The sequence below is a fragment of the Meriones unguiculatus genome, chromosome 1 (genome assembly GCF_030254825.1).
Source record: "Meriones unguiculatus strain TT.TT164.6M chromosome 1, Bangor_MerUng_6.1, whole genome shotgun sequence".
Lineage (NCBI taxonomy): Eukaryota > Metazoa > Chordata > Mammalia > Rodentia > Muridae > Meriones > Meriones unguiculatus.
In genome coordinates, this window is record NC_083349.1 from 58080112 (window position 1) to 58107910 (window position 27799).

The following is a 27799-nucleotide window of genomic DNA, read 5'->3' on the forward strand; positions in this document are numbered from 1 at the left end:
ACAGTTCAGTTTCCCTATCTTAATAGGTAAGTTTCCTTATCTTAACAGGTTAACTTAATAGGTAAGTCCTTGAGTAAGTTAATGAATATAAATAATGGTGGTTATATCATAAGGCAGTTTCAGGTATAAGTGAGAGAGTGTGTCTATAGGACACTGTATGGTATCACGCTCTCTAAATATCAGAACTCCTTTATAGATGAGAAGACTGACAGGTGCCATTACCCTCACTGGCGGGGCTCTTGCCTTACTCTGGGCCACAGAACAGGCCAAAGTCTATGGACGCTCCCTGCATTCTCAGATCCCTTCATTTGAGACATGGTGCACTTCTGCCTTGACAGTGGAGTTGCTCAAAGCGCCCCGTGTCCCAGGAGCAATAGGTGGCGGCCCCAAGCTTTGCCACTCCGTATGCCTACCTGCCAGGCCAGTAGTTCCTCTGCCTTGTGTTTCGGGCCTGCCCCATTCCACACCAAGTGCACAAAGCAAGAGTGTGGAAAAGCTCCTAAGTTTGTAAGACCAGAGAGACAACATGTGTCAAAACCCGCCCCCCCCCCCAAAAAAAAAAACTGGGCCACACAGTCACAGGTCTAGGATTTGGATGAGAGAGAGAGAGATCTTCCACACTTGAATTTAGTAGCTCCATTAAAGCACGCAGCTGGGAAATGGAGCCAAGAAGTAACAATGGAGTCGGGTAGACTTTGGGGAACTTGTAGCCCACCTGTTAGTGTGATACGTGAGGACCCGAGAGGCTGGCAGAGGGGACTGGCTCACCCACACCCACAGACCATGTCAGACGTGGGCTCCGTGGCAGGGCTTCTGGTGCAGTCAGTTTCCAGCACACCGCCCTGTCCCAGGGTCAGTTCTCAACTGGTGTGAGGCCTGGGTCCTTTCTGGGCTCCGAGATTCTGAGAAGCCAGGGGCATGTGCCCTGTTGTGGCCGGGCCCTTGGTCTTACAGGTAAAAGAAAGGGACATCTCGTGGCCTTAGATGTGCTTTTTGTCTGCCACAAACACTAGGGAGAACATACAGTATTTTCTCCCTCTCTCTTGCCAGATGGTACTGGAGGAGATGTAATTATTTCTGACTTTGGGTAGACTGACTGTTGGATTACAGCTCCGTTGTCTGCCTGTTCCTTTTGTGGCAGTAATAAACAACACCTTTCAAGGGACACACACACTGTTACTGAGAAGCCCCACCCTTCAGCCTTGTCACTCACAGAAGGGCATTACTCAGAATCTTCCTGCTTGATCCTGACATTTAGGTTGGAGGCCTGAGTTTGCTCTCCTTTCAGCTTTAGATACTGAATGCTGTAATATCCACCTGGACACAGAGACCAGCCCCTGCAGCAGTGACTCTGAGGACACCATGGGCAAAAAACTGCTGAGAACCCTGAGTGAGTATCTTCTCTCCCTGACCATCGCTCCTCACCAAGCAGGAGGAGGAGAAGCATGAGGGGATCTTCCTGCAGGGGTAAGGCCCGCAGAGTCTAACAAGACACAACACTGGAAATCTACAACAGGCCCTGAACCAGGGCCACACCTGTTCAAATCTGTCCCCATTGGTGATCCCCGAGGACAGGAATCTTCACACATGTCCTGAGGCCAAAATCTGACCTGCTTTGTACAGGTAGAGAACTTTGGGTCATGGGCCCATTTGTAATATGTGGCCCACAAATGGCAAGACTGAACAGTTGTAACAGAGACCTCAGGGCCTGCAAAACCCATAATATTTACTATATAGGCCTTTGACGACAAACTCTGTGTCTAGGAGACTACAAGAAAGAAAAGCAAGGGCCAGCGAGATGGCTCACTGGTAAAGGTGCTTGCTGCCAAACCTGAAGGCCTGACTTTGATCCCCAGGACCCACGTGGTGAGAGGAGAGAACTGACTCCCACAGTTGTCTTCTGACCTCATGTGCACACCACAGCAACCACACATAAACATGTGCAAATGCACACACACACAAAAAATATTCCTTAAAGACAGGAAAGAGAGAAGTATCCTCCTCAGACAGAGGTCAGCGGCAGAGAGAGCAGGACGGAAATGTTCCTTCCTGAACACTGCCAGAGCTGGAAACAGGTGCCTGTTCCATCCTTGAGGGCAATTACACAGTCACCATCACCTGGCCCAGACTAGGCAGGAGACATTCTGAATGGGGCCACCAATTGTGGCCCAAGGGACATCAAAGTCTGGTGTCTGGCAGTCACTTGAGCTGGGGCCTTCCAGGAAAAGGAAAGAAGGCATTTCCGGGCCTAGCTCAATCCCTTCCATGAACCCTGGGATTGTGGCCTTTCAGAGCTGTTCCTCTTTGGGGGAAGTGCTCCAGAGTGTCAGTGTGTAAACGTGCTGACATCAGTGACATGGTACAGCACAGGTTCCACTGCAGGGCTTTGTCTCTGAGAGCACACGGTCCTCCTCCCTAGCTACAGGTGGATGCTGACACCCTGTTTTTCAGGTGGCCGGAAAAGGAAGAAGTCAGCGGAGGGAGAGCGAGCCTCTGAGGAAAACTCCAATTTAACACCTCTGATCACATGATGAGGGAGGCCTCGCTGGCCGGCCTGAGACGCCGAGGCTTTGGGGGAAGACCCGCCCTCCCATCACTTGCTTTCCCCCGAGGCCTCCCACCGGTGACAGCACACTCTGCCCTCCACCTTCCACCCCTCACAGTCAGTTTGGCCAGCTTTGCCAGTTGCCTCCAGTCTAACGCTGAAGGAGAGCCGATGCCTGGAATTGGAGGATGCTAGAAACGGTCTTGTCTGTAGCGTAGTCCAGGACCAGCCCCAAGCTGACAGTGCCACTCGAGGCTCCCAATGATTGTCTTTGTTCGTTAGTGACCCTGGGCCACAGGAGACCCACGTCCTGGGATTCACCATTCCTTCTTCCAGAACAAAACAACCCTTTCTACCACCGTTCATGCTTAGCATTAGGTCTGCCAGTGATGCGGATGGAGAGGCATGTTAGTCCAGAGGAGCAGGTGTGAAGATCAGTTCCAGGGATGGACACAGATTCTTCAGGGCGTGGGACTCACTGTCAGTCAATGGACTCTCCACAGCCTAGGAGAAGGGCAGTTCTGCTGGAATGGAAAGAGAAGAAGCTGTCTCTCAGGGATGTGTCTGTTTGAGCTTACAGTAATTAATTTCTCAGTAAGCCTGCTTCAGAAGAGGAAGATCAGGGAACACAGGGACCAAGTTGTGAGCCAGACGTAGAAGTAACTTCAGGTTTTAAGTGAAAGTTAGAGCAGGAAAAAAAAAAGAAACTTACATGAAAAAGTTCTAAGTTGTTACAGTGAGTGCAGCCATGATAAACCAAAGAGTGCCCAGGTCAGCCAGGAAGGATGCTCCGTGTTGTCACGGGACTTCAGCGTGCTTGACACAGGAATGTTGAACGCTCACCTTTCTTTTGCACATACCCCCGCCTCCTGCCTCTTACTCCATCTCTTGTTGGTCAGCTAAGTATTCCAAAAACCTACCAGATCAGGGGTTTTAGTCCTTTATGTTGGGGCAGATGCAATTCCAACCATACCCACAAGATGGCAGAATTACCATGCATATCTACTCCTAAGAGTAATGTAGGTATTGGGAAACAGCCAGCCTAAGAGAAAATTTAAAAGTCAAGTTTGAGTTTCTGATTTATTTCCCACCCTGTCCTTGTACACTTCCAGTCAGTATCTGGAGATCCAGTGCTGCCTGCTGAATCTCCAAAACCATTGCCCTCCCTCGATGCCTCAACCCCTACCTCCACCCACCCCCATTCAGTCACAGGCAGATGGACAGCTAATGATTCCTCTATGTTATTTGTGTCTCAAAGGAAAATACTTGCCCACAGGATCTTTAACTCAGGGGTTGTTAAACCTGGGGCCATTACCCCAGGGGAGTCCATAGCTTGACTCCAGCGGGCTAAAGAGCCCTTAAAACTGTCAGAACTTGGTGTTTTTGTGTGTTTTCCAGAGACTTGAAGCTTTCTTACTACTCTCTGTGGGTTCCCAGACCCACAGAGGCTTTTAACAGTTTTAAATAATGGAACTTTTAGCCCAGTGTTTCTGCAATGCAGAGTGAATGTTGGACACTTCGAGAATAGTGTTTAATTTTAACTGGTCAAGCACTGTTGTCACTGGGGGAAGGTTGACGCCCACCAAGACAGGGTCCTCCGAAATCCTTAGCACACCGCACAGTAAGGTCACAACCTACATCCCACATAACTTTTGCCCACCGTTTGCCAAACTGCAGTAGGTATTGCCAAGAGAGCCACAGACCACGGGAGGAAGGACTGGAGCCAGGGACCCTCTTCTGTGTGTCACTGACTTCACATGCCCCTTGCTTAGCCTGGCTGGCCTGAGGCTCAGCCATGCATGTGTCCTCGCCAACTCCACGGCCACCACGTTCTGCCTGCCCCTACCTGGTCAGAATAAACAGTCTAGGCACCCAGTGCCTGGCGTCTCGGCCCTAGGCCAGGAAGTGATGCGTTGTGAACAAGAACCCACAAGAGAGCCTACTGGGCAAACGGATTTCCCTCTCATTACCCCTCAGGCCACCAGGCTCAGGCCACTGCTCTTGCATTACTCCCTTCCTCTGCAGAACTTCTAAGGGACCTGTCACCACCCCTTTCCCTTGATCCCTCCCCACCCCCCATTTTCTTCAGGTTAAATAAATTTTAAAAAAAGATTTTAAAATAAAGCATTTATGAAGGCTCAATAAATTGTAAATAATTTTTAAATAAAATAAAAGTGTGTTTCCTGGACTATGGCGACTTCACTTCGTGGGACAGCGCACCTGTGGCGCCCCGCCTGCCTGCACGGGCACTCTCCTGGAGGCAGGCATGAGGCCGAGGTAAGGTTGCAGGAAAGTTTGGGTACTTCACTTCCGGGGACCTAGTGGGTCAGATTTTACAAGAATGAACGGCAGAAGTGGGAGTCAAACAACCCCGGGTGTAAATGGAGAAAAGGGGGTACTAAGAGGATAATGAGAAGGACCAGCGTCTGCTGAACCCACGTGACCATGAGAAAAGTTCAGGATCTTGGGGGCCAGACCCAGACATGCCCCTGAGACTCTGCTGGTCACACTAGCTGGCTTCGTTGGACCCTCTGGAAAGTCAAGGTGGCGTGATGCCAAGTTTCTTGGAGAGGGCCGGAGGATACAGGTGCACTGAGTCAGCTCCAGAGGCGAAACTGCCAGGCAGCTGGCAAACGGTGTAACAAAACCGTCGTGGGCTATGCCAGAACAATTTGAGATCTCTGGAGCCTCAAAAGACACTATTCACTCCCTAATATGGTAACAACTGTTTTGCTCTGGGCTTTACTTATTGTAATAGGGATCCATTAGCTCTTTTCTCAAAACCGCCCCTCAAAGGTGCTGATATTACCGGCCTGAAATGCTGGCTAACTTGCTTAAGGTTGCCCTGCTAGGAACTACAAGTCCTGTTTGTGAACTGACAAAGCCTGTGACACTAGTCCCACCTCTGAGTCTAGCACGTACCCATGTCTGAGAGGTTCGCCCAGACACAGCTGGACACATTAACCAAGACATAAACACACAAGGCCAAACTCCTACCTCATTTCATTTTCTTTAATACAAAAAGCATGTTTAGCATGTTGGTACTGGCATTGAGACTTAGAGCCATTTCCTTAATTTAAACAGTTTCAGCACTTCCCCTAGAGAAAAATTAAATACGAGTGAGAGTTTACTGAGTGGGACTACATTTTAGAGGGCCACAGTGATCAAGATTTTATTTATTTAAAGATTTATTTATGCCTTGGTGTATGTAGGTGCCACTGGAAGCCAGAAGTGGGTGTCAGGTCTCCTTGAACTAGAACTGCACGCAGCGGTGAGGCTACATGTGGGTGCTGGGAACTGAACCCCAGTCCTCTGCAAGAGCAGCAAATGATCTTAACTGCTGAGCCATCTCTCCTTCTAAATCGACTCTTTTGCTCTCAACAATCAAGGCTGACCCCAATGGAGGCACTGTCGTGGGATGGCGTAAGCCCCACCCACAGAGAACAGGAAACTCATCCTGCCATGGCTGCCTCCCCTTACACATAGCAGCATCTTAAAGCTGGAAGAACAAGAGTTAATAAAAAGTACAAATGGAAACAAAGAACATCCAGTAACCTTTGCTTCATCCACACCCACTAGCCCTGGGCACCTCCAGGGAGAGTGCCAGCCAGGGGAAGGACCTATGCAGTAACGCTGAAGGAGGTCAGAGGGCTTTGCCCAGGAAAGCCAGACCAGGAGCAAACACAGCTACTCTCAACTGGTAGGAGGAAGGCCATCTGTTTGTTTCAAGGAACGGGAAACAACAAAAGTAGACCAACTCTGGTTCACAGTAAAAACTCTTTTTTTAACTAGAAGGCCCTACTAACAAAACAGGGTGTCCTGGTAAGCTTGGAAAGAATTCCTCACCACACCCGGATGAAAGGGAGTGAGTCAGGGACAACATGGAGCAAACTGTTTCACTGGGGGAGGGAGGCTGGACCTGGCGACTTCCGGAGCCAGCCATCCTCAGAACCATGGGCTGTTAGGCCTCACAAGTCCTAGGAAATACTGAACAGCCACTTCTAAATATTTTGAAACTCCCAAGTGGTTACTCCGTGGCTTTAAAGTATAGTATAACCCAACCAATTTTCCACAAGCACCGCTGAGAGGGCCCGGACTCTAGAATGTGATGTGTTTAAGCAGCTATAATTTTTCCAGGACCCTAGGAGGGACAGCCGTTCCAAGAAAGGCTGGTATCCCAGACTCACTCCAAACGACATCATCCCAGTTCCTTAAGAAAACGGCTGGCGACTGAATGATAAACCCACAAGAGCAACATGGACTTACAGCCATGATCCCAAGTAGAACTTTCAACTTTAAGAACACAGTTTGTTTTGTTTTTGTTTTTACCTTTAGCCATTAGCAAATCCCTCTAAAGCCTTCTTCGTTCTACTAAACTCATTAACGGACCACAAGCTCAATTCCATTTGTCTTGATCAGCACTTTTATTTTTAAGGAAACAGAACACAACAGAATATACTAAGAAAATATCACAATGTGCTACACGTCACAAGGGCAAATAGCATCTAGTGGAACATTCGGTTAAATACGTAAATCTGTTTGTGTGTCATGACGTAAATGTTGGCCGAAGGTGACTTCAAAAACGAATGTTCCATACGAGGGACACAACCATGCAGAAAGATCAGGGAGACAAGAGATAGGGTGGACATGATTGATTTTAATGCCCCAGCCAACACCCACAGTCAAACCTGGCTCCTCGGACAACTTGATCTTTGGGACTGGACTTTGTACAGAGTCAAGGCTCCGTGGGCAGTGCTCCCGCAGACTGCTAGAGCGGAAGGCAAGGTAACTATATCTCATATCAAAGTACTTTTAAATTCTTAAATAACTTTAATTTGCTCTGGATTCCAAAAGTCTCTAATCCTAGGACCCCGTTCAAGAAATATCTTCTTCACATGGGGCCAGCTACACAGCAGCCGCTTCACCATGATCACTCTAAGCCAGGGTATGCACGGCTAGGTTTGCGCAGGCAGGGAAGACGTGGCAAGGAACCGCTTTGGTGGCACGCAGGCGCAGGTGTTTCTTCACTGAATTTTGGTGACGGCTTCGTGGATGGAGGTAGCGACGTAATCCAGGTTTTTGGTGGTTAGGCCGCACATGTTGATCCGACCGCTCGGAAGCAGGTAGATGTGCTTTTCGTTGACCAGATACTGGACCTGCTTGGCTGTAAAGACAGGAGGGCAGCGCTGACTTAAGCAGTGGACACTCAGGGGTCACAGAACAGCTGCAATCTCCCTTCTTCCTCCTTAACACAGACAAGTGCTCAGCAAAAGGAGTGACTTTGTCCTTTTGTCCAACCAACAAATAGAAAACGGCCTACTAGATCCTGGGAAGACTTCTCAGTAGTTAATGTTCCATTTTCAGGATGTTCACTGTAGGACTACGATAGAAGGGTAGCTTTGAATCTGGGACTACTCCCCAGCCAGACCTTGCGCGTTAGACAGCCCTCCTGATTGAGAGTTACCAGCAGACACAGGATAGTACCCGGATATGGAAAACTGGTTACACAATGCCTGCTTCCTGTCTTCCCTAGTCTGGCTGCTTGGTCCAGAGCACCTAACAACTTCCATTCAGCATTTCATTTCACAGAACGTTTGACAGGATCCCACTAGGATGCCCAGATGATGTAAGAATGAGCCAATATGCTGAGCAAATACCCATCTTCATTCACTCCTCAGCCTCCCTGGACGCAACAGGAGTTCCGTCTTTGCAGAAAAGCCCCACATATGAAAGAGGAAGGGAAGGCCTGCTCTTCCTCAGTCCTACCATCATTACAGTGATTTTGTTTTACTGTAGAACTATGAAAGAATTTTAGCAGATTTCTGCTTAATTAGCACCTTAAAGACATGGAATAGAATAATAAAATCCCACTCATCGCTGGGCAAGCTCAACATGCTAGACAGTGTTCTAAGCATGTCAGCATGCTTGGTGATAACCTTACCATGCCCGCTTCACAGAAGGGGCATAGGAAAAGTTCAGCGGTCCCCTCTGCCTCCCGAGTGCTGGAATGAAAGGCTCTGTATGTTTTCTTAATAAAATGAAGAGAAAAAAAAAAAAAGAACAAACTCTGTTGTTAAAAAATCATAAATAAATCTGGGTGATGGTGGCAGTGGTGCACACCTGTAACCCCAGCACTCAGGAGGCAGAGGCAGGCAGATCTCTGAGTTCAAGGCCAGCCTGGTCTACAGAGTAAGTTCCAGGACACCCAGAACTGCACAGAGAAACTGTCTGGAAAAAACAACAACAAAAAAAATGTTGTCAAATGCTAATAGTCAGATTCAGTCTACGACTTGTCGAGTCATGATAACGCCTTTTATCCTCCTCTGCACAGTAGCAGAACAAGGCTCCATCACGGGGAGATAACCCCTTCTGTGAACCTAGAAGCTGACAGCCGGTGTTCATTCCCTTATCACTTACAATTTTACAACTGCATAAAGATGACTTCTCAGACAATGAATTCTCTGTCCCACAATCACGAGGAAAAACCACAGCTAGCTGAGCCACTTGCTCCTCTGGGGCAGCCCCATTTCAATACGAAGCAGTCTGAGGGGTCTACCATACCCTCTGGATCACATCTTTCTACTTATCTGCTTTGGTTTTTTGGGTTTTTTGTTTGTTTGTTTTTGTTTTTTTGTTTTTTTTTCCTCAGCCCATTTCAAGCTGGCACCGACAGGCCCAGACATACTGGTTGGAGCCTCTAGTGTTCCACCTCCAACAGAACCCAACACGTTTCCCTCACAAGAGCCACCAGCCTGACCGGTGAGTGGCCACCGCACCCCACCAACGACAGGTGTCTAGCAGGTACCCAGAAATTCCTTATTAAACACATGGCTCCTCTATCATGAGGAACGGCCACTAAGAGCTGGCCGAAATCATGCCCATTGCATTTCCAATCAGCTTTTAATCCCAGCTACCCGCCCAATGTTTAAATTTATGACAAGGAGAGAGAACTCTGCAGCATCTTTTCAAGGATACTACCTGGAGCCCACAAAAGACCTATTGAGAATTTGGTCCCTAAGGTGTCATACGTGGTATTTATAAGCCAGTCCATAAGAAACTAGTTATAAATTAAAGATCCAGGTTACAAATCCTGCTGTGTCCAGCTGGCCACTTTCTAACCCAGAAAAATAAAATACCAAAATCATGGGTCAGGAGGGCGGACCACAACAATGCCCTTGAGACTCGAGGCACAAGGGAGGTACACGGAGAAAACCGAACTTGTTCTGGTCCAAAGCGACATCTAACCAATCAGCAACGGCTGGCTAAGAACTTCCGTGCCGTGCGCACATACAGGCTCAGGGTGTCGGGAGGGCTACTTACGGTTCAACCCAGTGAAGCTGAACATTCCGATCTGATCAGTGATGTGGGACCAGGTCCCGGGAGTCTTGAGATATTCCAATCGTGCCCTGAGTTCAGCTCTCATGGTCAGAATCCGGTCAGCCATTGTCTTCACGTTTCCTTTCCTGGGACATGGGCAGCGGTTATCAATATCCATGAAGGAGGACCAGAGGAGTCACAGAAATACATAGCTTTTAAAGACTGTAATTCAAGCCAGGCTGTGGTGATGCATGCCTCTGACCCCAGCACTCAGGAGGCAGAAACAGCAAGATCTCTGTGAGTTTGAAGCCAGCCGGGTCTACAGTTCCAAACCAACTACAGCACATAGCAAGGGTCTGTGCCCAAAACGAACAAACAAAAAAACACCCTGCAATTTAGAGTGAAAGCTTATCATGAGGTTATAGCCTGTCTCTGATGGTACCTGGATTCCTGGACAGGTGACGAACAGCCAGAGACACAGAGGGTATCAGCCAGGACTGTGCTGACAGTGATGCCAGCTGAAACACACTATCATCCCTTTTGGGCTTCACTGGGAGGCTGATACCAACAGGATCATGTCCTCCACGAGGCCTAATTGCTCTATTTTTCATACACTTAGCCTTTACATGAAAGCCATGGTCTTCTTAAATAAAATAAAACACTGGTCTTCGACCTTACCTATGTTTTCGCTGCCTGTGGTTCCAGTTATCTTTGGTATACTCAGAAAACATTAAGTGGAAAACAAGGAAAGATGTCCTAAGATTGGCACAGTTGTTGTTAAGGTACGACGTTATAGCTCCGTTCCTTTATGAGTTATTGGAAGTAGCCTTTCTACCTTATCCAGTCTACCAGCTAAATTTCATCACTCTGTGTATGCACGGGAGAAGGGAGAGCCCCAACACGGCCACACTGCCCAGAGGTCAGCCCATCGAGGGCCTGACTACCATAGCACGGCTTCTCCACATCTCAGAATCTGTGCTCCCATACACACCTGGCGTGGGCCACTTTATAGGGATACCCGAATCTCAGAGAGGTTAAAACACTAAATTCTGACTCTCACGCTAGAGGGACAGAACCTAGGCAAATTCAACAGAACAACTGAGTTCTGCATTCCCACCCTCCCCCATCAGAATTCGAGCCCCTTACCACTCCTGAAAGAGCTCAGGGTCAGAGAGGGTCAAGGTCACGATCCGTGCTCCCTGGGCAGGGGGATTGGACCAAGTGATTCTCACAATCTTCTCCATCTGGGAAAGGACCCGAAAGACGCTGTCGGATTCTTTTCCAACCACGGTCAAATTCCCCACTCTCTCATCTAAGGAGAAACGAGAAGCCGGCTTAGCTGCTGCTGAGGTGTTGAAGGGGCAGGGAGACAGGGCTGCAAGTCTGCAAAGCACTCACTGTAGAGCCCGAAGTTCTTGGAGAAGGACTGGGCACAGAAGAGCTCGAAGCCTTCAGACACAAAATAGCGAATAGCCCACGCATCTTTCTCTAGGTCTCCAGATGCAAAGCCCTGATAGGCTGAGTCAAAGAAGGGGAACAGAAAACGGCGCTGCGAGGAAGGAAAGCAAGTCAGGGCAGGACGTCCTCCGGAAGCAGCCTCAGACATGGACCCTTCCTTCCCACTTGGCATCTGGAAGGAATTTCTACCCAGAACCTTGTATTTCTTGTCTGTATGCATTCATTTATCCACTGGCCACTCTGCATCTTGGTATTCACCGAACACCAAGCAGCAATGATTTTAGTAAATCCTCCTTCTTAACATTGCTGTACTCCAGCGTCAAGACGCAGCTTTGCCAACGGGACTTACTTCTGAAGCTTGGAGGCACTGTTCTGCGTCAGTGGGTCCCTCTGCAGGAATTCCTGGTATGATAAGCTAATTAAGTGAGGTCTGAAAACTCCAGGGCCTCCTCACCTCAGTGCTGCCCCGCGCCAGCTTCTCTAGAGGAAGCGGGCTCTCGATTCTGATCACTCTCATCTCTTCAAAGAGTCCCCCTCGCTGCTCCTGTGCCTTCCACACTGAGGGGACAAACCTCTTCCCTCTCCTCAACTGTCCAAACCAGAAACCCGAGATCACCATCACTCAAAGCATGCAGTTCATTCCCCACCTGCAATGGTACCCGATTCCCGCTATCCCAGACTCCTGAGAACCTGCTTCCTCCATCTCCCCTTCTCCGATGCCACCTACTTCATTTGGTTCCCAGTAACTCCCACACTGGCAGCACCTAACTGCTTTCCCAGCTGTCTCGTTGCACTTCCCTTTAATCTATTCCACCCCGTGTTACCAGGCTCATCTCAAGGGTCAGCCATATTTGCTCTCTAAACACATTCTTTGAGCTCCCCTGGATCTCCCCCACCACGAACCCCAGGCAGTAATGAGAATGTCCTTCAGTTCCTTAAATGGGCACCCTGTCTGCCTCGGTGGGGCTGTGTCTGTGTCTGTGCTCTACCCCCTGCCACCTTTCCACCAGCTCTCTCAAGACAATGTCTTCTCATCTCCTCCTTTTCAAAACTCGGCATGGAGGCCGCTTCTTCCAGAAAGGTTTAGCCCATCGCTATGGAACCCACCCACGCCGCATCTCAAAGTACCAGAACTGCTCCAATACTAACCCCTGAGTTGTTCTTAAACAGGCTATGTGTTCTTCAAGACAGGGCCTCCATCTGCTATGTCCACTACCAGACCCCAGTGGTACCCAACACCTAAAAGTTGCTTAGTAAGCATCCCATAAGCACATTGACGAAGAATATGCACTTTAGTTAGGAACTCTCATCTAGAAAGCAATCCTGAAGAGATAAAGTTTTTTGGGGTGGTGGTGGTGCACACCTTTAATCCCAGCACTCAGGAGGTAGAGGCAGGTGAATCTCTAAGTTCTAAGCCAGCCTGGTCTACAGAGAGTTCCAGGACAGCCAGAGCTACACAGAGAAATCCTGTCTCAAAAGAACAATTAAAAAAAAAAAAAAAAAGGAAGGAAGGAAGGAAGAAAGAAAGAAAGTTTTACTACATATATAAATTGGGTCAAGAAATCTGAAATAAACTTAAACATTCCTCAACCGGTTTACCCAATCCTCAAGATGGCATATCCATGAAAGGATCACATAGCTATGAAAAAAAATGACACTATAAACCATCAAAGAAATATATATATATATAAAGAAATAAAAGGGGAGAATGCTGCAAAATAATAGAAAGAAAACAATTCCACTTTTGTAAAACATGTACACATTTTAAAGACCACACAAACTAATTAATACTCCATCCATCAAAACGCTCCTGGTGTCTGTTTGAGTGATAAGATGTAGAGTTAATACTTATTTGCTTCTCTGGACTTCTCTCCATTTTCCAGACCCTTCAATGAGCAGGCTGTGCTTTTAAATAATTAAGAAACAACCACTAAAGAAGATTAAGCCAGGCACCCCACTTGGCGGGATGCTCCGCAAGAGCCCTTACCTTCATGACAGCAGCGATCTCCTTCCACTGCTCTTGAGTGGGGTCGGTCCCGGTTGGGTTGTGTGCACAGGCATGAAGGACAAAGATGGAGAACTCAGGAGCATTCTGGGGAGAAGAAGGCTCCATCAGCCCTGACAGGAGCAGGGATATCAGAAGACAGCAGAACCCAGGACACAGTAAAAGGGCAAGCACTAACCATATTCTGAGTGCCTTTCACATCCCTCTTCTGTGCAATCACTCTCTTATGTGCTATTTCGGAATCCACTATCCGATTTGAAGAAAAAGTCTCAGATTCTCACTCATCAACTGATCCAAAAGCTCTCCCCGCTGCTCCTCAACAGAATTCTCTACCGTTCTGTATCACCCACCTCCAGATCACTCAGGAAACCCTCGATGTCAAGTCCTCTCTTCTCTGCATCCCAGTAGCGATAGGACCGGATGTCTGTAAAGCCGGCAGCCGAAAACACAGCATTATGGTTCTCTGCAAAGCAAGGGGACAAACGTTAGCTGTTTTTTCAGATACAAGGTGGTGGAATCAGAAGGAACATGAGTGAGCTTCAGGTCAGGCCCCGAGGCTCAGCGTCCACCGGGCACTGTGGAGTTAGAGTGCCAGGAACAAGCTCAGCCAGACTTAGCAGCCTACTACAGTGCCGCCTCCTACATCCACTTCTCTGGCAGGAACCTTCAACACAGACTACAAAGCAAGACTGCAGAGGATCTTGGCAAAAGGTGTTCCCAGCTGAAATCTGAGCAGCAGCTTTCTCTGGGTGCTGCCATAATCCAGTGCTCAGCAACTCCCCAAAGCCGGCCCTTTCGGGGATGGATTACATCTTCCCGCACTCCCTGAGTGTCGCGAGGACAGCCCTCCCAGTGGCTTGGCTCTCCTCTCCCGCAGCGGACAGGCTCACCCCAGGTTGGCGACGATACGTAGATGGGTGTGTCCTTGTTGTCTATGCCATTGTACCACCGCCCTAAGAAGTCAGCTCCGATTCGAAGTGCACCTGTTCCTCCCAAAGCCTGCACGCCTCCGACCTGAAAGAGAAGATTTGGGGGTCACGGTTGGGCAAGGGTGAGACAGTAAAGAGGTCTTATTTTGTACCTGTTCTGTGCAAAGCCCTATGCGTGCATGAGTTCATCAAAACTTCCAACAACTACCGGGAGATCCTTTTCCCTGCTCATGCTTACAAGTGAGGAAACGGAGAGACACCTCAAGAGATGAAGCTCAGTCACCAGCCAGCAAGCAGGACAGCCAGCTCTCTGACCTCACAGTTCTGACTCCAGGAGGAACTTCAATTCTGAACACAGGTAGAAGGACCCAGGCCACGCTAGCATGTGCCTTGGATGTGAACTCCATCTGTTCAGCACCCGTCCAAGATCACTCCTTTCAACAGGATCCTGGATACATACTCCTAGCTGGCCAGTGACTCCATCTATCTACAGAGTGCTGGTTTATTAACTCCTGGAAATATGTTCTCCCAAAGATGAGAGGCAGATTTTGCCTTCCTCTGCTCAGTTTCCCCTCAGCTTGAAGAGTCCCAATATAGGCGATAATGAAAGTCCTCTGTTCTATCATTTACAGACTGCCTTCACCTAGAGTCTTGTTTGGCCCCCACGTACCCTGCAGAGTAAATCTGATGTCCCCAGTTGACAAATGAGGAAGCAGATTGAGGGGGAAAAATGGTTCACAAAAGGATGGACAGCTGGCTAGGGTCATGGATGGGCATGAATGGGGTCTTCCCGCTTTGGATCTGGCCACTCTGTCTTTCTGTATGTCACTCCATCTACCTAGGTTTGGTTTGACCCTTCAGATTCAAGTGAGGCTTCAGCATAACTCAGTAGAGAAAAGACATAAATTAGATGTTGCCTAATATGTCTGCAAGATTAAGGAGAACAAAAGGATCACACGAGGAGTCTGTAAACAAAAGGAGGAGGCTGGGGAGGTAGTTTGGTGGTAGAGCATCTGCCTAGCATCAGGAGGGCTCTGGGTTCAATCCCCAGCACCATGTACTATGGGGGGGGGAGCGCAGGCAGACAGGCAAATACAGGCAACCTTGAAGTGAGGTAACACAGGCATGGATTCAGTCATTACAGTATTTGAAAGAAAAAGGTGAAATGCCCTAGGTTGTTCTAAAACTCTGAGCTAACACTAATGCTAAAAGACAGCGGAACACCAGTCAGGGAGTGCGGCTAGCCTCACCCTCCCTGATGTTCCAGGAGCAATAGTGTCAGAGCATGGGTACACGGGGCTGAAAATGACTCTGAAAAAGATAAATCTACCTCATTAACATGAGCTACCCACCTTGGCACCCATAACATAAGACACACGAAATACTGAATTCTCAAACTGTCATGCCCTAAAAATTAAACACTGGATGGCATCAGTGAAACATAAGCAATTAATAGACACTCGGGGGGAGGGGGTTGGCCAAGAAAGTCCTATATTTGCAAAAAGGAAAGCCATTAATATCTGAGGAAATATATTCAGACAATTCATGGAGACAGTCTCTTGGACCCAAGTTACGGGATGGGTATTCAGAACAAAGAGCCAATCAGTTAAAACTAGACGGGGCAATCTCTGCATCTCCTTCCCAGGTTGACAGAAAAGTGCCAGACTCTAGGAATGTGTCTGAGGTCATAATCTGCTCGTGTTATTTCACTGTGAGGCGAGCAGAGCCCACCAGAGGCTGTCTGTGGCCAGGGTCACACTATACACCTGGCTGCCATAGCAACTCCCACCTCATCTGCTACACAGCACCACACAAGCTCCTGCCCAACTGGCTGGAGAGAGAAGAGTATGGGAAAGACCCGAGGCAGAGCAAGATCCCAGGACTCCTTGACGCGAGGGTCAAAAGTAGAAGACTGAGCTCTCACCCCACGGAAGGGCGTTATGTCAGACCTACCATGGCTACCTGCTGTGCCTGCTGTGGCTCAGTAACGGCAGAGCCTGGAACGCTATTCTATGGGAGAGGAAAACGGACATTTTATCTGAGTCTTAAAGTCTGAGAATGGAAGTAGTAAGAAAGAGTGAGGGTCCCAGAAATTGGGAGTCCTTTCAAAACAGGTGGTAATGATAAACCTTGACAGGGATGTTGTATAAGGAAGACCTTTCTGCCTGCCTTCTGACTCATTCTTCAGGTCTCGTCTCCACTACTCCTTCTCCTCTGATCCTAGCCACCCACCGGCTCACACTGAATCCAGCCTCACTCCCTCCGCCATAGCTAACGCGCCGCCTCTTCCTCTCTTTCTACAGCACCTGACTTTACCACAGTAAACTGAAGCAGGGGCTGTCTCTGCGGTCACCAGGGTATTTGCTCCTTGCTGGGTACTAGCATCTAGCAACATGCCCGGCCCTTCTGACAAGTGAGTGAATGACTCAAACATGAGACCCTCAGAAGTCCCGTGAGCTGACTGTGGGGCATGTGCAAAATGAACAGGCAAGCCATGATCCCTCGCCAGGATCACAAACTGTGAGAGAAAAAAGGCCTTCTAAAATTAGACATTCTGTGGGGATAGGGCCAAGGCTCAGCAGTTAAGAGCTCTCACTGCTCTTGCAGAGGACCTGGTTTCAGCTCCCTTCATCCGCATGGTGCCTCCCAGCCACCTGAAACTCTCCTGACCTCCATGGCCACCAGGCATACATGTGTACAGATTCATGCAGGCAAAACACTCGCATCTATAAAATAAAATAAGGGTATTTTTAAATTAGACACTAGAGTAAAGTCACAGTGAGTTCTGTTACTCCTAGACTTCAAACATTCACACCGGAATACAGAGAACATAAATAACCGGCCACACCTGAGAAAGTGAATGACTCAGCACAGAAGTGACCCTTGTTCGGGTCCTGAAGGTCTTAAGAGGTAGGGACTAGACAGCTGGTGAAGCAAGGAAGGGCAGAGGGAAAAGCCAGGCAGAGGGCATAGGCAGAGGGAAAAGCCAGGCAGGGGTTCTGGGCCTGTGGGACTGAGGGACAGCAGTATCTTAGACTGGCAGGATCCGGAAGGGACGAAAGGAGAGAGATGCCAAGCTAGAGGCCGGACCACACTCTGGAAGCAGCAGGAGTGGTGCAGCCTTCGGAGGAAGACAGCAGGTGGCACGATTAGCTCTTTTGACAAGGAACATCTCTCTACTGTGAAAAATGTCCTGAAATGAGAAGTAGACTAGAGGCCAGAAGGTCCATGACATTATTACAAGAACCTACATGAGCTGATGTTGGCTGAACAGCAGCCCCGGATAGAGAACTTCCAGGGAAAAGGGAAGGGCTTAGCACTCAAGAGCAGCTAGTACCCAGGGAATACCAATACCAGGAAGTACCCCAAAACAGGAACTTTTACTTACTTGATGCCACAAAGACAGTCGTTTAAGTTTGTTGTATAATCAAAACAAAACACAGATGAGCTAGACCAAGAGGGAAGAATATGTTCCAAGGTCAAAACCATGAGCCCCACCCCAGGTTCTTAGTCTTAAGAGGTCAAAACTCGGATCCACGGACAGAGGAACACTGTCAACAAAGCAGCCGTGTGAGAATGCAGTTTTCTTGGAGGAAGCAGCTCCCAAATATGGCTTCTCAGTGGCCAACAACAGCCCCAACTAATTAACCTATGGCATTTGCAGAGACAGATACCCAACTCCCAGGTGCTCAATTTCTCCACTTTCAAATCTTATTAAGATTCTTTTCTTTTAGATGGTAGTTAACGCAGAAACTCACAACTGGTCAAACTGCAAAGAGCAAATGTCAGTGGAGTGTTTAGCCACAAACGGGACACATACACACAGAGCTCAGGGACCACTGAAGAGGGGGCTGGAGAGATTTAAGAGCCAGACATTAGGGAGGACGGGGGCAAGACTGTGTTCTGGACATGACAGTCCCCTTTTCATGGACTCACAGCAGCCGTGCTCACCTATGGAAGACCAAGCCAGTCAACATTCTAGCACAGAGTGAGGCGTCCACACGCACCCCCACTCCTAACTGAGGTGCTATTGAGAGTTAATGGCTTCTGGGGCAGGAAAAGGTCAGTTTTTCTTAGGACTGTGGCTCCTGGTAGATAGCATGGTTGGCCTCAAGCTTGGCGGCCTTACATCCGTGAGTATATGGGCAGCACACACTGAACTCAGTGTTTTGTTTTGTTTTAAGCACAGACACAAAGTTGGGAGACGGTCTGAGAGAAGTGGCCGTGAGTATGATCAAAATACACCGCAAGAAGATCTCAAAGGATTCATAAAACATACATGTTTTTTAAAAGACCATCCACTTCCTGTCTGGGCGAAGACTGGGTTTTCGGGGCAGCTTTTCCATGCCACCCCATCTCCTAACACACATCTTTCCCACCTTCAGTTCCCTGAGCCAAGTCAAAGCCTTACACAGGCCTCTAGTCCAAACTTCGATTAGTTACTTGTCTAATCAGTGACCTCGGTTCCAAGTCCTTCACCAGAGCCTCCTGCTTCAAGACACCCGAGGCAAGCCTGTGTGCAACCTTTACCTCACCTTGCCGTTCAGCTTATCAGGGCATCTGGAGAGTAAACACCTGCTGTAAACAACAGGTGAGGAACGCCTCAAATGACATGGGTACAATGTAGCCCTTTCTCTGTGTGGGAAGGTAATGAGGGCAGCCCATTTCAGTTGCATAACACCTAGCCAGACTACTGCTCTTCCCTTTTCTACCCATCCAGCCAGCTTTACCTTGTCCAAACAACACTTTCATTAGGTAAGCCCTGCACAAACTTCAGTCTCCTGGCAAGCTCTCCATACAACCTAGACTTGCTTCTGTCCACCTCTGCCCCTGGGCCACGCCCCACACTCCTGCAGCATTGCTGTCTCTACGCTGCGGGTTTCAAAGCTGGAAATACTTTAGAGTCAATGCAATGGGGCCACTTTTTAAAAACCCTCCCGAGCCAGGCGGCAGCGCACAGCTTTACTCGCAGCACTCGGGAGGCAGAGGCAGGCAGGTCTCTGGGTTTGAGGTCAAGGTCTACTGAGTGACTTCCAGGACAGCCAGGACTGCAAAGGGAATCCCTGTCTTAAAAAAAAAAAAAAAAAAAAAAAAAAAAAAACACCACCTACTGGGGTTGTGGGCAGACAAGAGGGCAGTGTTACAGGTTCTAGGTTATAAACCCGCAGGAAATCCTAATAGTCAGCAAGGGCTGGGAGCCAGCATACTGGCTGGGCACACGCTTTAGCTCCATCTACAGTCCCAAGGGTCTTCCTCTCCCCTGCATCTCCCCATCACCACTTCCTACTGTATATAACCTGTCTCTGGATGTGGCCACATTGTCTGCACCCACTGATTAACCATGTGCTTGCTGGGCTGGAGACGCAGCTCAATCATTAAGAGCACTGGCTGCTCTTCAAGAGGACCCAGGTTTAACTCCCAGCACCCACAAGGCAGCTTACAACCAACTGTAACTCCAGTCCCAGGGGATCCAATGCCCTTTTCTGGCCTCGCTGGGCACCAGGTACTCATATGAAGCACAGACATACATGAAAGCATACTGCCCATGCACATAAAATAAACAAATAAATACATTTAAAAGGGTCACCTTGCCTTCAAAGAAATACATATTTGTTTTCTGAGAGTTCTCAAGACATAACTTCAAACAAATTCAACTTTTTTTTTTTAACATTTATGGCTCCTAATGCAAAACTATCCATACCCCAAACTCACCCGTTCCTCCTTGAGAGCTGGGCAGTTCTCCCCAAGTAAAAGTTGAGAAGCAAGGCTCCGGAAGTCTGCCAGACCCAGGATGGGCAGGTACTCGTGGTTGAGTCTACTGTCCTCAGCAATCCTCTGCTCTACCTTCTTCACTACTGGCAAAACCCAGGGCTCAGACTCATCCGTGCGGTATGCTGAGCAAGGAAAAGAGAATACGAATAAGAGAATAAAAGAGAATACGAATCTTGGGCATCTTCTGAGAAAATTCCACCACCTTCTAGCCAAAGCAGGACTCACAAAGGGCATCCATTCCCTGTCTGGGCCAAGCCCTGGGTGAGTGCTGGGCACACCCAACAGCCCTGCTTTCTCCCCTTGCACATCACACAGCTTTCAGTGTGATCTGCAGAATCAGAATGCTGAAATACAACTGGGACATCACAGATGCTGGTCCAGTGAGAGCGGGGAAATGTCTGAACTGAGGCCATGTCTGGATGCTGCTGATCCGGAGAGTGTGATCAGGCCTCTATTACCAACAGCCCAGCAAGTCCACCCCCATGCCTCCCAGAGAGTTCCAGAAAAGCTGAGGCTGGGGATGTGCAAACTGTAGCCCACAGCCTGCATGTGTCCCCAGGATGGCTACAAGCATGAACTCATGGGTCTGTAGGACAACAGCAATGTCATAATGCAATGTCAAAAGGTTTGACACATCTGGCGTGGAGTTACTTATCAAGATCTTTGCACCTCCAAACACAAACACAACGAAAGGAGGGAGGAAAAAGAATGTCTGCCTCCTCCAGTTATAAAAATGCAGAAGCATGTCACACCAGAAGCGGATGTCCTGAGCCTGGTGTCCAACAGCCAGTTACACAGTGACCCAGGACCCACTTAAACACATCTTTGTCCTCTCTGTGTGTTTTGAAATCAGCCAATGTTGACCATTTTCTCTGTCCATACACACCAGGTGCCTCACGCTGCCTTGACCACTCTAATTTTATCTATATCATGACATTTAATCAGGCTGCCCAGTAAACCTCTACACACCTCAACATCTTAGCACATTCAGCGCGCTCTATGGCTGCTTTGACCTTTCCTCCTTCCGATCTCACCCCACACTACTGTGAAGTCATGCTGGACTGCCATTTCAGCAGGCAGCTGCTCTGACCTTGACCCACGTCGATAATCACTCTGAGCTGATTCCAACGGGATCATTTTCCTCTCCACTCCACCGTGAAAGTCGGCCGACAGACAACCCTCTGCCTACGCAGGTGAGACCAAATTCTAACAGCGATTCTGACTAAATTTTATCTTTACAAAAAATGGAAACTTGTATCTTAGGGTATCTTACTGATCAACGCATATTTACTGTAAAATTTTTAGTTTAGGCCCCCAAAAATATTACAATGAACAACCCAAACCCAGCATCCTGATACAGGGCACGAATGTGTGCATGTTCCTTCACAAAGCACGGATCACACCATCATAGGGTTTCCAACACGCAGGGTTGTTTGTTTTTATGAGTATCTTTTATCACTGGTACGTTCTGAGAGGTGATGTATCTTCATGTCCCCCCATTCCATCCTTTTTATCTGCCTAGTTCCCAAATCCCCCTCTCTCTACACAGCTGTTGTTAGCTTATGTATCATTCCAGAATCTCCCCACAACACGCAAGCAAATGTGGCTTCCTGCACATGGCGTGCACCACACTGTTCTGTTCCGTGCTTTCCCCACTCGATGATCGCTTCATGCAAGCGCACAGAAAGAGTCTTTGTCCTTTTTTCACAGCTGCTTAATGAATAGACCAGATTTCATTTTGCCGGTCTCACGTTTGGACATCCAACTTGTTTACAATCATCGGATATTAAAAAGACTTCAGCGAACCACCTCGTACATACATCATCTCACACGTCGACAGAGACATCTGTAAGATGCAGGTGCGAGATAGATGTACCTAGACAGATACTTCCAAGCTGGTCTCCACAACAGTCATTAACTCACATTCAAATGTGAAGAAATGGGAAGTGTCCGCTTCCCCACCGCCTCACCAAGAAAATTCCTGGCATGAACGAGGCAGTGTCGAGGCAGTTCTCATTTGCATCTCTCTTATGTGAATGCAACTGAAAGTTCTTCATAGGTTGGGCCATTTACAGTATCACCCTGGGGTGAGGTAACACTCTCTCGTGTATGAATTACCAGTTATTAACCACGACTTCAATTATCTGCTATTAGAAACATGCTGGTGAATATTCTTATATCGCTAAGCATGAACATATTCATGAAAATACTTTTGAGTGTAAAACTACCAAGGCAAAATGTATACAACAAACAACATAATGCATGAGCCCATTTTATGTCGCGTGTCTATTTTCTGTTCCGTCAGCTATGTTCCAGAAATGTGACATCTATAAGTCTGAGAAATGCGTCAGTGAATAACAGAAATGTGGACTGGGTTCCAAACAGCCACTCAGCCACCCATAGCCTAAGCTCTGCACTGGTGAATTAATCTCAGAATATGACTCACAGCATCCAACTAATCAAACTCACTCTCTTCGACACACACAGAAAGTTTACATAACCAGGTGGAACCTGACTGCGTTTCTTTAAAGGCATACCAAAATGCCTTCTTCTGAGGCCGAGCTGCTCTCGGAACAGAGGCGACGTTCTCCGGCAAGTCTCTGGGGCACTGATTTTAAAGGGGATGGCATCACTGTGGACGCCCTCAATTCTACCAAATCTTCATCCTTTGAAAGCCAGTTTAACGCTGGGAAATGCAGGACCTGCACCAGTCCTGGAGGAGAGTTAAACAAACTCGATAGTATGTGTGGGGACAATTGCGAAGAAATGTTCCCTGCAGGAGTCCTACCACTCGAGGCTATTTCAAAACCTCTTTTGACTCTTCAGGAGTCACAGAATGGATGTTCGTCCACACAGAAAGGACACCATGTAGACTCACCAAATGTGAGCATTCTAGAAAAGCCAGTCCTGTGAACTTCAGATCTGTAAATGGGTATTACATAAGTAATACAACACAGCTATGCTGTATGTTAATATTTATGATAATGTCACTTCTAAATTATTGTGAAACAGGCAGGAGAAAAAAAAAGCCATTGTACCCCTGTTCTTACCATTGCTATATACTCTGAGCCACCCCCCACAAAAAAAAAACTGAAATACTTGAGAGTGAGGATAAGTGTGCTGTGAGAAAATACAAACTGCCCAGTTCAGCTGCTCCCTTCTCATTGCCCAGCTTCTCCCAGGTTCAGTCCTGGACACAGCCCAGGGTGTTGTCTATCATCGAGGCAGGGCTGCAGACTCTGTCACCACTGCTGTGACCAGGTCGAGGAAGGCAAGCATCATGGATAGCCAACTGTTCCCCCTCTCCTCAGGCGTCCTTATGCTTGTCCTGTTTTCTTCCTGTTGCTCTTTCGGATTGTCTTGCACTCATCAATCAACAAGCACCCACCAGCTGGCCCAGGCACTGACTAGAAAAAGCTACACAGAGATCTCCTCCATCTTCCAGAAAACATGGCGTACTGAGCCTTTAATTCTCCCAGGTGGGTCAGGAAGATCTCACAGACAAGAAGTGTGGGTGGTGAATAAGGAAGGGTTTAAAAGGCAGCCAAGGCAAGAGGGACGTTCCAGTCTGAGGGACACCTGTGCAAGTGTAACAGGACACGGTTTGAGGCTCTGCATTTTCATGCCTCAGGAGCAGGCCCTGCGGCGAGACCACAGGGGATTCATGGTCTGTGGGGGTTTCTTCTAAGAACCTTCTCTTCTTGAACATCCAAAGGCTGTGACACCGGCCATTGTATACTTACAGACCCATCTGAGCGCGACACCACAGAAACCAGAGGCCTGAGAGAAGCACTTAAGTCAGAAGGCTCCGGAAATGATCCAGAAGAGAAATGAGAAAGACCTGAAATAAGGCAATGCCGGTGGGGGATAAAGAGAAGGGACGGCCTTCTGAGGGTGTAAAACTAGAACCCAGAGACCAAACCCCTACAGGCGGGACTGGAGAAAGGTTGCTGGTGATCCCAACATCCATCCAGTCTGGATAATGGGTGGGCAGTGGGGTAGGCAGCCGATGGAGGTCCAGAACATATGGCAATAATAAGAAGGGCATTGGGAGGAGAGAGCCAGGATGGAAAGCTCTCATAATTATAGACATTACTGGGAACTGAAGCCACGGTAATAACAAGGATTTACTAAATACTTTGTACATTTCTTTATTCTCATTTAATTATTTTAACAAACCACAAAATATATAGGTATTAGGAGTCTGGAAACTGAGGCCAGAATTATTTGCCAAACATCACAAAGATGGTAAGAGTGAGACTGATGCTACTGAGTTCAAGAAAAGCACGCGCTCTCTCTCTTGCGCTCTCTCTCTCTTGTGTGCTCTCTCTCTCTCTCTCCTTGCAATAGGTGATGTCTGAGGGAATCCTGAAGCACTTAGCCCAGAGCACTGTATCAGGAGCCTTCTTATGAGCAAGCTGCTGAGCTCTGCTCGGCGACCCATGGCCTCATGGCCTTTCCTCCTGAGTATGCTTCCAGGACGGTCACACAGGTTACTGACAGGCCCAGAAGTCTTGCTTTGCAGAAAGAAAGAACAGAGAATCAGACGGTCTAACTAGCACCTTTACCTCTCCCCCTGAGGGCTCCACTTCCCTCGCCTCTCCACACCCAAGGGTCCACGCACATAAACCTCCGGGCCCTGATAGAGATCATCTAACCAACAATTCCATGCGAAGAGGTGAGAAACCATATCGAAAACAACTACTAAACTAACTCGACCCAAAGAAAGGGTAAGTTCACATTAAAAAATAAATAAAAAAGGACTGGGTCTCTCGAGATAGTCTCCCGAGCATCTCACACACACACACAAGTGCTGACCTCTGCCCTTGAGAGGAGCAGCCTGCTCAGTAATCAATACCCTTTACAGAGACTGTACTGAGGTATATGTACAGATAGAAGAGGACATACAGATGCAGAGGGAGACCTTTCACTCCACTGTTGGGATTTGACTGCTATCAGGGCAATTCGTCGCCCACACAGAACGGATCATGGTAATAACCAAAGGTTATTACACAGCACCTTTCATTCACACACCACGATTCACATTACTCCTTGGTTTCTTGAGCCTGGGTTAATTGATGGCATCAATACAATTACCCCACCCTGCAGAATTACCCTATCAATAGAATCCTGGGGCGTTCTGGGGAATCCTGGAGTAGACTTTTAACAAGATTCTAATTGTCATTCAGTCCTGGTTCTTCATTCCACCTGAGCCGGGTACCCACATATTCTGCCTCCTCCACCTGCACATTGCTGGTTACCCCCAGCCCAGCTGACAAGTCTCACAAGCAGAGGAGGCCAGAGGGCCTGAGGCCTGAAACCTGCTAGAATCCCAGCCTTCCCATCTAGGGGTCAAACTATACTTTCTCCCTGGGCTTCAGCCTCCTTCCTTGCAACTGGGAGAACAAGGAAACAACCTCCCAGAACTGCTGTAGGCAGAACTCCTGTGTCCATGTTCTTAGGTTCCCGGAAAAACTGACAAGAACCGCGTCACCGCTGAGACAGACGCGTATCTGAAGTCTGGACTGGATGCTACAGCAGGGAGGTTTTTGTGGGCCTGAATATTTTATTTCTGAACCAATGTCATGAATTTCATTTTTTGGTTCTTAGGCTAAAATGTTTTTTATTCAACTGCTTTTAAGAGACCCACTTGAAGAAATGCCAAAACAGCAACAGAAATGGCTAACAATTATATAACTCCCGCTCAAACACAGACCAAAGTACTATGATTACATTTAACGGCCACAAAAACCCCTAAGATGGGTCAGGGCAAACGACCCCGTTAGTTCTTTTACAATAAACACTGGAAAATTCTGGGCTACATTTAGATAACGAGCTTCTATGGTCACCACTCTGATTATCACTCACGATAACCTTTCAGTATTTCTCCTGTTCTACTGGCTGCTAAAAACTCTTTCTCTCCACTGGCTAAACAAGTTAACACTGGCTTTTTCATGTTCTATTTTGAAAAGTTCCAAACATACATAAAAGTTGAGAAAGTGGTATATAGTACTTACGCCCACACACCATCACCCACTACCAATAAAACACTTCAGGATTTTCCCTCTCCTGCTCCTTGATGAAGTGTGTGTGTCAACAGGGCTATGGACACACACTTCCTCTAAGAATCTTGATTCTGAATCCCCCTCATGTCACCCTCGTGCTACAAAACAATCCCTTTTCTTCTTTCAGCCCTTTCAGTTCCGGCTAGTTCCCCGACTCCCCCTTCTCTCCTTGGCTGGCCTCTGTATGTGGCCAAATGCAAACCAAGCTCTGTGGAGCCTCAAATATCGAAGTGACAGCTACAACAAGCTCTCTGGAGGCTCGAATTAAAAGGGGTTTCAGAGCCCTTCCAACCCGAAGTCCCTAGCAGAAGGCTAAACTGATGCAAGGAATACAATCAGGCAAGGAAGATCCAGATGTGTGGGGCCCGGGCTGGGCTTCAACTCATCTGCCTCACCTCATTCACTCTGGAAATAAACCTAACCTAGATCTTACCACCACCCCACCCCCACCCCCCACCCACGTGGCTTAACTGGCTGCCTAACTGGTACCTGCTGCTCACACTGCCCGGACCACAGCTGCATTAGGCTAACAGCTCTCTCATTCCCAGTTCCCGGCTGAGCATGCCCCCAATGCTACCAGACTTCTCTCCGCCGCCGCCCCCCGCGCCCCTTACAGTCCCTGCCTGCCTCGCTGCTTTAGAACAGGTACCATAAAGAACGCAGAACGCAGAAACAGAAAAACTACGTTTGTGTCCCAGATGCTACACCTGTTCTGCGTGACCTCTTTCCAAGGACCCCATGTCACCATCTGCAACCTCGGTGGGCTGCCGGGTGCCCCGGTGGTCTCAGCCTTGCTTACCAGGTCCTCTCTCAGGGAGGCAGCACACGGAGCCTCGGCTCCTCCCACGGTCCCCCCTGGCGGTGAGCATTCCAGGGCAGTGCATCCTTACCTCCCACGCCGAGGTTAACCTTGAGGGGATGTGGATCTTCCCGGAAGTCCGCGGTGAGCTTAAAGACCAGAACCGGGGGAGCCTGCGGAACCTGGGCAAAGACTGACGGAGGCGCCATCGTGACGGAGTCTGCCGAGACCTCGAGCGCGAGCCCGGAGCTGCTCGGTGCGGTGCGGAGCGCGGCGACTGGAGGAGACTCTCACCTTCACCGGCGGGCGGGGCAGCCCGCGGCTCCCAATGACCGAGCCGCGTCCGGAGCTTGGCAACGATCTTAACCAATCACGACCTTGTGACAAAAAAGGGTTAGGCGGGACGAGGCTCTATTACCCAATTCAAGAAGAGAATCTTATCGGAGGCTCGTATGATGCAACCAATGCCGTTTACACCGGAGGAGGTGTGGGCCGAGACCAGGGTGATTGGCATAGCGCGGACCAATCGCTGCGGCTTTTATTCCTTGGTGATGCGGAGGATGCGGGTGGCGGAGTCCCCAGAGGACAGCCTCCTGACCTTCTGGGGCCTGGAGACCTGGGGCGGTGTCGCGCCGTGGGAATAGCAGAGGCCAGGTCTTCCTGTACCCGCCGAGCAGGTGCTTGTCCCCGCCAGGCCCCGGCGGTGCCCACGGTCCTGAGCCAGCCAGGCCTGGCTGACAGCCAGTTTCCTACATTTGTGCGCAGGACTCTAGTGGTCCTCCTGCACACGTTGTACCCGAGTCCAGCGTGGGTGACCTTGACTGTCTCCGCTCCGTGTTCCCCTGGAAAGAAACCTAAGAGAGCTGTCTGCCTTGATCGCTGGCAGGGGAGACCCTGCGAGTTTGAGGA

The 27799-nt window shown here is 48.7% G+C and overlaps 2 protein-coding genes across 3 annotated transcripts in view; one reads left to right on the forward strand and one right to left on the reverse strand.

The window, feature by feature from the left end:
- Cnnm1 (cyclin and CBS domain divalent metal cation transport mediator 1) overlaps positions 1-4727 on the forward strand; it is a 54406-nt gene extending 49679 nt beyond the window's left edge. For both annotated transcript variants that reach the window (XM_021644651.2, XM_021644649.2), the window contains 2 exons: positions 1289-1390; positions 2452-4727. In XM_021644651.2, the coding sequence (XP_021500326.1) occupies positions 1289-1390; positions 2452-2531 (182 nt within the window). In that variant the 3' untranslated portion in view covers positions 2532-4727. The remainder of the gene's footprint in view (positions 1-1288; positions 1391-2451) is intronic.
- A 2218-nt stretch (positions 4728-6945) lies between these two features.
- Got1 (glutamic-oxaloacetic transaminase 1) lies at positions 6946-27211 on the reverse strand. The gene is made up of 9 exons (XM_021644646.2): positions 26982-27211; positions 19967-20148; positions 14216-14339; positions 13676-13788; positions 13308-13412; positions 11261-11411; positions 11009-11174; positions 9866-10008; positions 6946-7709 (listed from the first exon to the last, which is right to left on the reverse strand). The coding sequence occupies exons 1-9, from the start codon at positions 27097-27099 to the stop codon at positions 7570-7572; spliced, it is 1242 nt and encodes a 413-aa protein (XP_021500321.1). The 5' UTR covers positions 27100-27211; the 3' UTR covers positions 6946-7569.
- Positions 27212-27799: the final 588 nt, after the last annotated feature.

What these genes read in the sequence shown, in the direction of transcription:
- Got1 (XM_021644646.2), bottom strand. Translation starts at nt 27,099, where the DNA reads ATGGCGCCTCCGTCAGTCTTTGCCCAGGTTCCGCAGGCTCCCCCGGTT. An exon ending in CGTATCGTCGCCAACCTGGG is followed by an intron (nt 13,789 to 14,215) that starts GTGAGCCTGTCC and finishes CTTGCTTTGCAG; the next exon opens with AGAACCATAATGCTGTGTTT. An exon ending in GTTTCCTGAGTGATCTGGAG is followed by an intron (nt 13,413 to 13,675) that starts GTGGGTGATACA and finishes TCTTCTCCCCAG; the next exon opens with AATGCTCCTGAGTTCTCCAT.